Source organism: Amblyomma americanum, chromosome 6 (genome assembly GCF_052857255.1).
Source record: "Amblyomma americanum isolate KBUSLIRL-KWMA chromosome 6, ASM5285725v1, whole genome shotgun sequence".
Classification (NCBI taxonomy): domain Eukaryota; kingdom Metazoa; phylum Arthropoda; class Arachnida; order Ixodida; family Ixodidae; genus Amblyomma; species Amblyomma americanum.
The window spans coordinates 36326549-36341155 of NC_135502.1; the positions used below are offsets into that span (position 1 = coordinate 36326549).

Below are 14607 nucleotides of genomic sequence, written 5' to 3' on the forward strand. Positions count from 1 at the left end.
AGTTTTTGAGCACACGGCTGGAACAGATTCCTGAGCAGAATTCTCAAAACATTATCTTTAATCGCCAGCCACAATGCGGCGCTGCATTGCCGTCTTTCGGTTTTCCGACAACCGTCTACGCCATCTAAGGCCTCTCTTGGGCTGTCGTTTATGTGAGCCGGCGCAAGCGGCGATCGATGGCGACTGCCGCCCGAGCGTCGCGCCAGTCGTTGACGCCAGAGGGCGCCACCTGAGCGCGCGCACACGCTCCGCCGCGCGACGGATCGTTCCCACGGTTGCCGCGCGACGCATGTTGTTGGGAAACCACGCTGCCTGCGGTCTTTCCTAAGCTTCAGTCAAGCGGAGATGCCGCCAGGCCTCGACTAACGCGCCACCTGATTTTGCGCAGCCAAGTAAAGCTAGGCACTTCCTCACTGGTTTCCAGCCCACATTACACCACAGTCGCAGGTTTTTGAAGGCGGAGTTCCTCATCCTAATGCAGCAGAGGAAACCGCAGCGCCCGCGGGTATATTCGTGCTTCCTTTAGCGTTCGATATCTTGGCGCTCGCGGCTACTTCATCCACGGGTCAGAGTGATGCTGGGCTTGACCTCTGTAGGAGAGGGGAACGAACGGTTTCTCCACAGCGACATTTCACTCCATGCCCGAGGCGCTCGTTAGAGCCTCGTGTTCGCGAACGTGTAGCCATGGCTTCCTCCGGGACTCATCGCCTGTTCTTCTTTTTTTGCCAGCGCCCGCGGGGGAAGATGAATGAGAGTCGACTCCTCTCGACCGGTGGCTTTGGTCGAGCTTTCGCAAGGGGCGCGCGCAGATGAGCCGGACCTCTTCCTCTCTTTCCCGCCCTCCCTCATCGTCTCGCTTCTCCTCCCGACAAAGATCGTTGCCGCCGCCTGGCAGTTTTCTCAGCGGCAGAGCAGCGGCAGTGTAGTTGCGCGCGCCGCCATCGGTCGCGTTTGGTTTTCGAGCCGCCCACTGTTTCGCCTTCCCCGCCTCGCCCCCTCTCGCCCTGCCCTCGTAGTAGTAGGGGAGCAGCTCCCTTTCTCTCTTCTAATTTGAACATCTCACCCGAGCGGCCACCTCCGCTGGACGCGTCCTCGCCGAAAAGCAGACAACGAGACGATATCGACGGTTCCCTCTCCTCGCCCTCCACCCGAGAGAACGCGAGCTTTCCCGGATAAGGGGAGAATGAAGTGGGCCTCGGCTGGTGCGTGGGCGACGTTCGCTCCGGTCATCGGGAGGTGCGGCGCAGGCAGCCGGCCGAATCCCACTGTCGTCTGAAGCGCACAACAATCAGTGAGAGCGCGAGCGCGCGCGTGGGTGTGGCGTGGCGGACACGACGTTCCCGTCGAGCGTGTGTGTGCGTGCGTGGGTGGCGGGCATCGCCGCCGTCTAACCGCGGAAAGGGCCGTCCAGTCACAACCGTGGGTTCACCGCGTCGTGTGTTTGCCTCCGGACCCGCGTTCCCCCTCGGCCACCGGCGATCATGGAGAAAAGCGAGAAGAAACCGATGCGCTTCTCGTTCCGGCGCCGTCCCAAGAGCGTCAGCGTGGACCGATCCGAGCCACATGTCGCTGCTGACGTCAACATTAGCCAGTACTTGGAGAAAATGCGCTACATCAGGTAGAGAGCTGTGACCGTTGGTCTTTTACGCCCGCATACGATCAAAGTTGGCCTCCCGTGGTTACACGCGCGGACTGAACGTGTGTGAACACCTCTCAGCCGTGTTTGTCTGGGAAGAGAACGCGCGTGAAGTTGGCAGCGCCGAAATGGAGAGGGCGCACACTGAAGTTCGCGAGCTTCAGTATGTGCCCTCTCCATTTCGGCGTTGCGAAAAATTTCTCCCGATCACACTACAGCCAACGTGCTTTGCGTTCGGCTTCGCCGCGGCGCTTGTCGTGATGCGGGAAAGCACGCTTTGGCGGGGCGTTCGCTCGCTCGTCACTGTGACCACTGCCGTGCGGCACCTGTGTGATCTACGTGTGCAAAGCCTTACAGACTCGTTCAGAGCTGGAATGTTATGTTTGCACTCCCAGAACCATTTTTCTGTAATTGCATCTCTCGGTGGGGTCAGGTGCGGAATGTGGGAAGCAAAAACGACAGTATGGGGACCTTCTGCTACTTGGGCGTTCTTTCATGCTTTGTACCTTTACAGCAATTATTTGATAATTGTAAAGTGCAAAATTTCTTGAAAAGCTTGGTATCAACAGAAGATATGCGCTGCCGCTGAGGCCTGTGCCCATTAGGTTATTGGCGATTGTGGATGCGAGCACAATCTCTATGGTAAAGTAACCAGGTGTTCCGTGCAGCAAGAAACGTCAAGATTTCACCAAGCTGGCTGCCCAGAACTTATGTTACAGCCCGTTGAAAGATTCGCTCTGATTACAAAAAAAAAGACTGCTGTTCGTTCCCAAAGCTATGAATTGCTTTTTATTCAAACCCTATCATTATTATAAGCTGCGATAAATGTAGCGCAAATCTCAGTTTATACAAGCGCATGTCGTTAGGTGTGAGGCAGTATAACAGTCCATTCACGATAAAACGAATATGCTCCCTATAAACTGACTGATGCAAAAGACAGACTCGAAATGCGACAGCGAGCCACGGAACTACACTACGTCTGAGTATATACGCTTCTGTAGCATACTGAGCCCCATTAGCGTTGTGATGCCTCTCGGAGTGTTCGAGAACAGCTTGTTTTCCTTCTGTTGGGTTAACATAAGAGCTCTTGAATTGCCTTTTCACATCATTTCAGGTTCCATTAATACGCTGTACGAAAGGAGCCTGTCCGCTGCTGTGGATTTTCTTGCTTTTTACTTTTCTTTATTCATGCAAATATTTTGAAGAATTTTAAGGTAGAATACTCAGGGTCACGGATGAGAAGAAAGTAATTTGCTTGTGCTTGCATACAGATGTTTATTGGCATGCGTCAGTAAGCATTTTTCCAGTTGCTGCCGCACATTCGTCATTACTTTCCGTCTTTGTAAGCCTTAAAAAAATCTGTACTATATGCGACATGTCCTTTTCTTTTTGCCACAGTATTTCTCAACTTCATTACAAAAGAAGAAAATAAACTGGCTGTACAGAATTCCCTTTTGCAAATAGAGCTCTACTGATGCCTTAGCTTCCAAAAAAAATCTATGCTCAGGGACAGAGAGGACGAAGACTCCAAGTAACTTTAATGCAACAAAATATACTTTCGCTCGCATAACCTTGACTTGAAGTGCACTGTCTGTGAGCAAGCAAGCACTGCAAGTTACCTGATGATTCAAGGTTGTGTACATATAGACTTCTTTGGTTAATTTTTTCTTTTAGTGCACCCTCATTTAGTCATCGTATTTTATCTTTCTGGCATATGTGCACATGCTGAAGCATCGCTTAAGACTACTGATAGGGATGTGACAGGGCAAGAAAAGGTACTGTGTCTTGTTCCTAGCACTGGTTTCCTTTGTTGGGATGTACCAACTCTGTCACCATTCAGCTCCATTAACTGTTCTACATTTGGCTCAATAACATTTTGGGTTTTGTGTTTACGTGTTTCTTTTTTAAACATATAAATATTATGTGGTTACATTTAATCGCTTCTCAGCTACATGGCTACAAAGAAAGAGAGCTCAACAAAAGGAAAAACAGAGCTGATTGTCTGACTTTCTTGTTACTAATGATGGACTGATGGGCCATCGAGTCCATCAATCCAGTCTTATCTTATTCCTGAAGTCGCAAATTTATGCAGTGCCCCAAAGTGACTTAAAATTCCAGCCAAAAAATTTCAGCAAGGGTGTGCACATCACACAAGAAGAGACTTTCAGTAGATGATCTCCTTATGATTGATAAATTGATTAGTGGCGAGGTGTAGCTCAACATGCTGTTTGATATGTGCTTTTGTTTGCAGCCAGGAAGAGGCCATCAAGATTGACCAAGAGCTCTTCTCAGAGTATGCCTACAGTGTGGATCAACTCATGGAATTGGCAGGTCTCAGCGTGGCCACTGCAGTCGCGAAGTCCTACCCTAAGGCAACCATGACCAAAGGTGCCACAGTGCTTGTCTGCTGTGGACCTGGCAATAACGGTGGCGATGGGCTGGTCTGTGCCAGGCACCTTAAGATTTTTGTGAGCTTCCAACTTTTCTACCACCTTGGCCTTTGGCCTGTTCATAACATAGCATTGCCAGTTGAGGTAGATTTACATAAGTCGAGGGGAAAGATATCAGCTATCAGCGAAAGTAATTGAGGTTTGTTGAAATTGAGAGTGGCATCAGCTGACAACGGTAGACTCTGTTGCTTGATGCCTGGCAGCAAGCAAGGAACTGAAAAATTATGATTTTCAAGAGAACAAAGTGTTATGGTTAAAAAGGAGGAGGAGCTTGGAAAAGTTTTGTTGCCCTTAGGTGCCATCATAATAATGTAAGTTAGTTTTATATTCTTTTAGTTTACATATTCCCTCTCTCACTTGAAAGAAAAAATAATTAATTTCTCAGGCGACAGTTATTTTCTGCATTTAAATATATGAGGTTCCTTGTGATTGCTGTTAGTTATGTCAGTCAATATCAGAAATGAACAAGGACATAAATGGCTGGTGTGATATCTTCATGACACAGGTGCTGTAGATCTTGTGAGCAGATGTGAAAATCTCCACCCCTCATTCTTTGCTATCCCAGGGTTATGAGCCGTCAGTGTTCTACCCAAAGCAGTCCAACAAGCCCCTGTTCCAAAACCTGACTAAGCAGTGCCAGGAGATGGAGGTGCCCTTCCTGTCCTTCCTGCCAGACTCGCAGCTGATTGCCGACTCATACAACGTGGTGGTGGATGCCGTGTTTGGCTTCAGCTTCAAACCTCCTGTGCGACCAGAGTTTGTCGATGTGCTTGACAAGATCAAGAAGGTGAAGATCCCAGTCGTCAGCGTTGACATTCCCTCAGGTGAGCATTAGCATTCTCAGGTATTAGTGCAGTTTGTTTTGCCCAATGCGCATAGGGGAATTCTTCAAGGTGGTGTATGTTCGAGTGCTCAGAGTTCTTCTTGGGAGCAGTCACCATTGTGTGAAAATCTTTCAGAACCAGTATTGGATAGGCAGGTCTTACACATGCTAAGATGAGTGTAATTTCAGCTAATAATCTGCAGTCCCCATGTAATTGGCACTGGGCACTACTTAATTAGGCATGGCATAAATTCTTCATAGCTTTGGGGGATGCTTTCCAGATTACTTGCATTAGCGAGAGACAGAATTGTGCAGATATGACTTTAAAGCATTGTGCAGTTGACTACGATTAGTTTTAGCTTGGACGATTTGTAGATAAGGTTAATTCAAATTAATTTTGAAATTTCCTAGGACCTACGGTGTTGCTAAAATTTTCACCTTCTTACTTCAAATGACACCTGCAGTCATTTCTATGTTTCATTCCTTCCAATGATGTCCCCTGAGGAAAGTGAAGGGCTTGCAGTGCCATTTGCAGTCAAGGAAAGACGCTCTTGAGAGAGTTCACAGATTCACTGAGGGATTGATATGCAAATTTTGAAAAAAACTTCGTGAATATGGAGCATCGCTTAGCTGTACCGGAGTCGGCAAAAAAAAAAAAAGGCACTTGTGACTGCTGTACGATAGTCGCATTGTCTGTAGCTACTTTATGAATAATTAAAATAATACATTCTTCTCCTAAACAAGTTGTAATATTTTAGAAACCTTTTAGTTCTTATCCACAAAGCAGACACATTAAACCCTGCATTTGGTTCTCTATCGTTTCAAAAATTTCACCATGATTTTTATTAAGAATCATTAACATGTTTTCTAAAACCTGAGACAGAGAAAAATGAAAGGCCGGCAGCACTACACAAAGGCAGGAAGAAAAAGGGAAACCCATGACCTCAGAGCACGAGTCTGTTCAGAGCTGGCTACTCAGCTCCAAGGCTGCCCAAGAACAATGGGAAACACAGTGCAAAGTCTCCCCTGGCAAGTTTTACGAGTAAATAAAGCTTCCAGCCTACTAGAATCCAAAACGGCTCTAACCGGTTTGGAATCTTTTTTTATTTCTCTTTCCCGGCTCCTGGAGACTGTTAGTGATGTTTCTAGTTAGCACTATTTTTTGTTTATTTTCAATCTGTATGTATGCAGTTCTTTGTACACTATAACTACACCCATTTGTCTAGAACGATGTGAAAAACAGGCAGCCAGCCACTTTCTCTCTCTCCCTCTCCACTTGTGCTTGAACCACTGAAGACCCCTCCTTTGACAGAGCCAGACTTTAAGCACTGCTTATGTGCCATGAAACAAAATACACACGCATTCTTGCTTTCCATGGCCTACATCTCTTGCGTATTCATGTGTTGTGCTACCATTCAGCAAGAGGTGAATGCTGTACTATGAGAGTATGCATCAGTCATGGAGTAAGCAGGCTTTGCGGTTTTTCTGCTAGGAATAACCTGTTGGTAATAATAATAAGCCAGCCTGTCATGTGCAAGAGCTGGTAGAGGGCAGTTTGAACCAGAACTACAATTAGGTGAAAAATTTTAACCACTTGAACTTCTATATTTACGCAAAGCTCTAGGACACCAAAGCACTGAAATTAATGGGAGCTAACGGTATATTTACGTGACAAGGTGTCGAAAACTGATGCACTGCAATGTTGTTTCTGAACTGGAGAGTTGCTTGAAAGTGTTTATGAGCGTACAATTCTTTCTTCTATGTTATCGTTTGCAACAGGCTTAAAAAAATAGATTATACTTACGCAATGCCCACTGGAACTTAGAACAGAATTGTTGAAAGCTGAAAGTTGCAGTGCTTATTATGTTGAATGCATGATTATTTGCAGCACTAGCTTCAAGTTCACGACCTAGGTTGGTGGCGTGCCATTATTGGCCTGTGGGCAAGCGCAGTGAGCACTCAGTGGCATGAAAGATTCTTGTGCATATATATAGATTTCTTTTTGTGCTTTTTTTTTCATAGCAGCAGCTCTACTTCATCGAGAAACATTCCGTATTACAATGGTTTCAGTAGCGTCATGATCGAAGTAAAGTTTGGCAGCCTTGCATGCACACTTGGTTTGGTCAGCTATATTAAATGTAACATACCGCTCTATCACAGATACCAAAAACTCTAGTTGCCTTTAGATTGTGTTTTAGTTTAAGTATTGTATCTGCAGATAAAGTTAATCAGCAGACACATAGTTGGAGGCTGAAACCAATGCCAAGCTATCCAGTCCACATTAAATGGAGCCCCAAATTTCTTATAATGAGGCATGTGAGAGGTGCTACTGTCTTCTTCTGATTTTACCAGTCTTACATCCTCTTCTTGTGTTACAGCTATTTTTTGCTGGAGCTATTTTCTCAAGGTCACCCTTGAGAAAACATCTCCTGCAAAATAGCTTAAGTATACTTTTGCATCTTGTTCCTGCTTGTTGACAAGGATGGGACGTGGAGACCGGAGGCGACGCGGAAGCCCTGCAGCCTGACTGCTTGGTGTCCCTGACAGCACCGAAACAGTGCAGCCGCCAGTTCAAAGGCCGCCTGCATTGGCTTGGTGGCCGCTTTGTGCCTCCAGCACTGGCAGCAAAGTACGAGCTCAACTTGCCACCGTACCCGGGCACCGAGTGTTGTGTCCTCCTCACCCCGCCAACCTCCTCATGAGGCCTATGCCACCCATACAACTAACAGTTGGGTAGCCCCCGTTCTTTTCTTCTTTCAGTGGGGCTCAACATTTGAGAGGTGGATAACATTTGCCAGTCGTGGGCTGGGCCAACTTTTTATTTTTCACCAGCAGCGATACTTGTGCTCCACTGGTGTACCGTCAGACAGCCGAGCGCTTGCGTCTCAGCATGCTTAGTGGCGTGTCAAGGATATGGAGCTTTGTTCAACTGGTTTGCCACTTTACTGGGTGTTGTGATCTGTCTTTTCATGCTGCAAGTGAAGGACAGGTGTAGTTTTGTGTCACCATTAGTAAAGCACACATCTACAGGCATGTGTCAAACTGTTTTGGCTCGATAGTGGAGTGCACTAATCAAAGGCTGATGGCAAGCTTCCTGGCATTTAACTGCCGACATTTTCTTGCTTTGTTTCAACTATTTCAAGTTTTTATGCTGGCACTGAGCTGACAGGGACACCTATTTCGAGAAGGCCTGACTGCAGAACTGCAGTTTTATCATCACCATCACCAGAGACTGGTAAAGTTGTAGCACAAATAGGGAAATCGCCGATGCAAGTTGTTGGTCTGAAGTAGCCCTGTCTCAATTGTTCAAATATATATTGGAGAACTTGTTAAGGCAGTTGCTTCTGCCTTCCTAGAGGATGTCTTTATATAGCTGATGCAATTTTGAGCAGTATGCTACTGCTTTGTGCCCAGCCAGCTGTACTGTGTTATGTGCAGGGCAGGTGTGTTCACGCTGTTGTTTTGTGTGAATGGTTTGGCAATACTGACAGGAGCTATATTTGAGCAAATTTAAGGGGCCCGATCAGAAAGGTCCAGTGCTGTTTGACGGTAGCTTATGACCCTCTTTTTTTAGTAAACCTTACACGCTGTGTCAGCTGTGTTACATCTGTTTGCTGTCAGCACACAGTCTTCCCTGTGTCTATGCTGGTTTCACAAAGTTGAAAGCTACCTAGGCTAAAATTGGCATGGACATATAATGCAGTTAATTTCAGAACATCTTCGAAATAAATCAGCGTCCAATCATGCTGCAGGCCATTTTTGTGCTGCAGCTTAGTTCAGTGTCAGGTCAAGCATGTAAAGAGGAAGAACATTTTACAAACTGGTCATAGTGCTATGTGATTGCTGTACTGCTTGTACTGCACATTGGTCTGCATGTTGCTTACGAGGTGTTTTTCACAGGCTTTGAGCAGCTGCTGAGCTGGTAATAGACGTGTGCATACGACGTGCATGGGAGGGAAAAAATTGGTGGAAGCCTGGAAAACACCCGATTACATTATAGTTTATTTTGTAAATGTTGTAAAAACCAACCTTATGTTTTTACTTGTTCAGAATATGCTGCCTTAAGTCTGTGCATTTTTTTCTTCTTCCTCTACACTGTACAGTTTTCTAAACTATGTCCAAGCTAGTATTCATCACACCTTGCATGCTATGAAGAATCAGCTGCAGAACTAATAAGCCTGGAACTTTTAATTGCCAAGAAATTTGTTATCTCACATGTGTTTGATGGTTGCAGCCCAATCTAGAATGTCGAATGCCAGTAGTGCTTGTGTGCCTCATTTCAATGCAAGGGTTAAAATGTTCTGCAGTGTGTGATGCGCCAAACAAAAGAGTAGTGTTGTTCGTCTGCAGAATGTTGGACACTATATTTGTAGCCAAAAAATGTACTCTGTGTTATCTCATCAATGTGTCAACTTTTTCAATTCCATGTTGCACGCATCGTAGTTCAGAGGGAATCATTACACTAATGCTACTACCATTGCTAAGTATAATTCTGACAACCAGGCAGGCTGCCATGCTCAAGCACATGAATATGTGATCTGTGCTCAGTGCACAGACATTATTGTACGCTATTTAGATTTTTCCGCCAGGTGTTAGTCTTGCATTCATTACCATATAAGACTAGATGTGCCATGTGTACAGTGTGTACTTGATTTTTTTTGTACTCGTACGACTTTTTGCTTGCTGTAAAATGCCTGCCGAGTGCCAGTGGACACTTGTGTAAGCAACCTGTGCTCAGTCCATGTTAGACATCTGCATTTGACTGTTAGATTGAAAGCTGTCATAGTGACAGCTAACCAACTGTCAGCTGTGCACGCCTGACAAGTGCTGTCGCAACATGCTGCTGATTTGAGAAGTTGCCAAAGTTTCATCAGATGACAAATGCTTGACAGCATTCATGGCTCTTCACTTCCCACATGTCCTTGAGAGCGCAGGATGCTTTCAGCAGTGATATGCATGCAATAGGTGTGAAGCTGACATAACATGGCCCACTGACAGTTTTCAGGCAGTTGTAATTTGATTACGCAACGTGTTGCGGGACTGTTGCCAATGCATTATGCAGCGTGCACTGTGCTATTTTCGAAATGCATCTGGCAAAATTCATGTTATGTGCACTTCATGATACAGGCAAATTATAATGGGTCTTTATTTTGATCTTCGCTTAGGTTACCTCTAGTAAAAAATAATATATGTATTCTTCAAGCATACAGCAACACAGATCTGTGCAGTGAAGTCAAAGATTTGGCAAAAACTTATCTGGCCAGGATGGATCTTGCCAAATATAAAAACAGAAATGCTGACCAGTAAAGAAAGAATAAATGCAATACTTCTTTTTATATTGTGAATAAGGCACCCATAAAAATGCCAAAATGTCACTTTTTTGTTTTTTGGTTCGAGTCTTTGTTTCATGGATGTGTGCAGTACCATATAATTTCAAGATCACTTGTAGCATTGCTTCCAGCGTATTCACGACTTCTATTTTTTAGCTTTCAGTATGTTGCAGTGACACGAGTAGTTGAACAGAAGTCCCAGTACAGCACTATTCTCAGGCAATGCCTTCCCTGCAGGTCTCTGTTGAACTTTCGAAACTATAATTTGTCAGCACAATTTTAAAGCAAGTCTGCCAAGTAAGGCTGGAGTCTGAGACCTTGAAGTGCATTTTTTGAACTACTTTTAGTTGTGCTCTGTTACAGCTTTGACTTTCAAGACAGACTCATTAGATTTGTGAAAACATTGCAGAAATAACCCTTCACTCTTAATGCTTATAGTTAAGTGTGTCTATATATAGTTCAGATGTAGTAATTAATATAAACGCCAACATTTGCCAACATTGATAGAAAACATAGGCCACTGTAAGTTACCGAACAGTTAGCATTCTGTGATCAGTTGAGGTCAAGACTCTATGGGATGCATATACCAAAATGGAGTGCTGCATACAGGACTGCACCAGAAAAGCAACTTCTTAGTTTTATGCCAATACAACCTCCTACAAAACACGTTTATTAATACGCGTACATAATCATTAATGTTTCAAAAACTATATTTTGCTATTTTTTTCTTGGGGCTCGAATGAGAATTGCACTTCTCATTCTGCACTTATATTTGGGGGCAGAGATGCATGTCATCTGCACAGGAGCTCCATGCAAAGGTTTTAAATTGTAAATGCATAGCATCTGTACAAGGCTGGAATTAGCACTGAAATGGAAAGCGACATCCGCTCAAGCAGGGGATCACAATTGTTTCTGTCTTTCAAACAAATCATTTTGCCTGTCAATGGTGTGGCAAGAACAGCTTCGTATCTTGCCACCAACATGCCAAATTTTGATTTATTGAGTGCTGGACCATGCTTTCACAACTCTGTGCATACTGAGAACACCTTGGCATTAAAAAAAAAAAAAGTAGTAGATGCTATTTTGTAAACCTTATGTCCTGGGCGCATAATATTTTCAAACATGCAGTTCACACAAGTGATGCAATCGTATAAGCTTTTCATAGCAATAAACCAAGTAGAGTTCCATGCAGGTTATGAGAATAGTACTAAAATTTGCCAGTAACAAGTCCTTCGGAGTACTGCAAAGACATACAAGCTGAAATTGTAACATTTTGCCTCAGGTTTGTAAAATTACGGTTGCATTGGCCAGTCTTTCTTTTTCCTCATTTTGTAATGGAGGCAGAGGGCATATGTGCGAATGCCGATGGGCACTGCAGAGAAGCTGTGGCTGCAGCAAAATAAGTTTCAAATTTCCAGCTTGCCTTAAAGGGGCTTTGAAACACCTTCCGAGGAAAGCACATCAACTCGCTCAATCACTGCATTGTGTTGTCATGAAAACCTGAGCCAAATAATACACTTCTACTCGTAGCAGAGGACCCACAATCATGCGCGAAAGTTGGCGAGCCCTTCCCGGCGACTTTTTCATGCTTGCACCCTCCTCCGTCGCTCGCATCTACGTATACATGTTGAGAAGTGGCTACTGGTTAGATTCTTTCAGACGTCAGGCAGCTACCGTGGCCGCGGCCAATAAGCCGCGTAGCTCCGACGGGTCAGGAACCTCTCCCCCAGTGATGGGGCCGGCGGACGAGCGCCAACCTTCCAGCGTGCAAAAAGTGACGAGAGGAGAGGGAAAAGCGCGAAGATGCTGAAATTCGAATTTTGACTACAGATAACTCAGATTCTACAAAGTGCATTAGAAAATTTCTTGCTGGACAGTATTCGTGAAAAGGCGTGCTTTAACATCCCAGCCTTACTGGAGCTTTATTAGAGACCCGCCCCTTCCAGAGCCCCTTTAAGATAGTGCATGGAAATCTCAGTCCAGAATGAAAGCTGGTTATATATTTGTTAAATAAAATTGGACGACGCTTAACCTACCCACAAGAGTACAATGCGATAGCATTACAGATCCCTCCTGTGCAAGTACTCCTCTTTCATAGATTCATAGATCGCGGGGAGCCCTCATACCACTATTGGCGCAGTGGTGCAGGGGTTAATCAATGTGCCGCTGGCCCAGTACGTGGCTGTTTTGAACAAAGCCACTGTTGAGAGAGAGAGAAAAGTAGTAGAGGAAAGGCAGGGAGGTTAGCCAGAAGGATGTTCTGGTTGGCTACCCTGCACTGGGGGAGAGGGATGAGGGGGCGTAAAAGGATAAAAGGAAACGGAAAAATGCGGTCTGGAGCAAGCAATGACACATGTGCCAGCCACTTTTAGGACTTGCGAAAACTAGGCTGCTCTTTCTGAGCTTCCGTAAGGCTCATTTTAGCACAGATAGTTCTTTGAAAGGCTGTCCGTCTCTGGACCAATGAACCGATGCACAGTGCCATTGTGGGCAGGTGGAAATTGCATTGAGTTGGTTTGAATTCATTTCATTGCCACCTGCCATGGTGGGCAGGTTGCCACCTGCCTTTTTGTGATACGGATGGATGGACACTGGCTTTTCTCGTGAATGACGCATTTAATGCTATTGCATTAACGGGGATAGGCATACCCCCCACTTTATTTTTTAATGTGCAGACATTGTTGAAGCTTAGTTTTTGGCATATTGCACTTCATTGCACAAACATACATAGGCAAGTCCATTTGGAAATATTAGCTATGCAAAACATTCAACAGATCAAAACATGCATCAGCTGTTTACATTAAGGGGGTGGCCTAGTTTTCATCTCCAGAACTGCAATAGAATAGGTAGGTGCTTTACTGGATAGAAATTAGCAGCAATCTTAGTGTGAAATACAATTCTTGCCTGGTGTGCCTCTAATAAAGCACTGTAATTGATTGGTGTCATTACTGTGTAGAGTAGCAGTGCTGTGTTGGTCATCTGGCATGCTGCCAAGATATTATACGAGCAATCAGAGCTATTTCATAGGTGTGAGGCATATTTATAGATATCCGAAGCCTTCTCCAGCACAGTGCATGTTTGTGAGGGCAGGTGAGCAGCCTGTTGCTCAAGTAAGCTCAGTAGTGGCTGTGTGCGTACATGTGCCTAGAGTGCCGGGTTAGGAGTCTATAACGCACAAGCCAAGTCACAGTGACAGTGTAGTGAAGCCTTTGGAATTGCACAATGAGAAACTTGCTGCTTGTATGCCAGGCAAAAACTGCTTGTCTGGTTGATATTAAAGCGCCTAAACTTGAGGCCCATGTGTACAGAATATAACCCCAAATGTAATGCATATAAGATGTGCCACTTCCATTCTCTCAGTACTTCAGACTCCATGGTGCAGCAGGAATGTTCCCCAAGCACCATCTGTGCTGTGTCCATTTCTCACTCTTGCCAAATCTTCCACATTAATGGAGATGTTAGCACCGTGCAATTCAAAGCACTTTCCCCTTTCCTGTATATTGACAACTGAATTTTGTATTTCGGGAAAAAAAAAAAAGTTTGTAATCTAGTCTTTATTCAACTCCAATTACCCTCTAGTTCAACACCTTGTGGGTACAACACATTCACTTTTTTCATCTTTGCATGCACACATCCCACTGGAAAAGGTTTCCCATTTTTCGCTTTGCTGTGTGTCCAGAACAGTGTGCTTATTGGCAGCTGTTTCGCTATATTTTTACACATTTTCTATCTTGCTGTTACTTGTCTATCACATTGCCAAAATCTATTTGGCTTTGCGGCTGTTTGATGTACTCCTCAACCAAAAACAAGTGTGAGCACTGCTCAATATATGGCACTTAAAAAAAAAAACTGCCGCTGCTGGACAAAAGTGTAGTTCAAGATACAACTGTTTATGACAGTGTGGTTCTCATTTTTCTACTTGCTACTGTTGTGCTTGTAATGTGTGCAGGGAGGAAAAAGGAAAGGAATAAAAGCTCTCTGATTGGCATTTCTCATGAATTTGTGTGCATGCTTCTAGTTTGAATTTTTGTTACGTGTGGCTTAATGTCATGAAGCTGCATATGGGCTATAAGAGAGACCATAATAGACGGCTCTGGATTAATTTTGACCACCTGGGGTTCTTCAAAGCACATCGGCATTGGACAGCACGTAAGAAGTTTGGCATTTCACCTTTATCAAAATGCAGTCACTATGGTCAGGTTGCGATCCACTGACTTTACACTCAACAGCTCACAATGTTAAAAAATAACTAGCTATTGTGTTAAACAGCTCACTGCTGTAGCCACTGCTGTGGGTTAGATTTCATTTACAGCACCAGTTTGCCTATCATTATTTGCCATGCATCTGGTCTGCTTTTCACGTCCCCAC

The 14607-nt window shown here is 44.7% G+C and overlaps 1 protein-coding gene across 2 annotated transcripts in view; it reads left to right on the forward strand.

The window, feature by feature from the left end:
* Positions 1-14227, forward strand: part of Naxe (NAD(P)HX epimerase) — a 32399-nt gene extending 18172 nt beyond the window's left edge. The window contains exons 1-4 of one of the 2 annotated variants that reach the window (XM_077669078.1): positions 274-1618; positions 3888-4104; positions 4652-4910; positions 7391-14227. In XM_077669078.1, coding sequence (XP_077525204.1) covers positions 1482-1618; positions 3888-4104; positions 4652-4910; positions 7391-7611 — 834 coding nt within the window. In that variant the 5' untranslated portion in view covers positions 274-1481 and the 3' untranslated portion in view covers positions 7612-14227. Of the gene's footprint in view, positions 1-273; positions 1619-3887; positions 4105-4651; positions 4911-7390 lie in introns of those variants that run through there. The other variant, XM_077669079.1, reaches the window with a different exon arrangement.
* Positions 14228-14607: the final 380 nt, after the last annotated feature.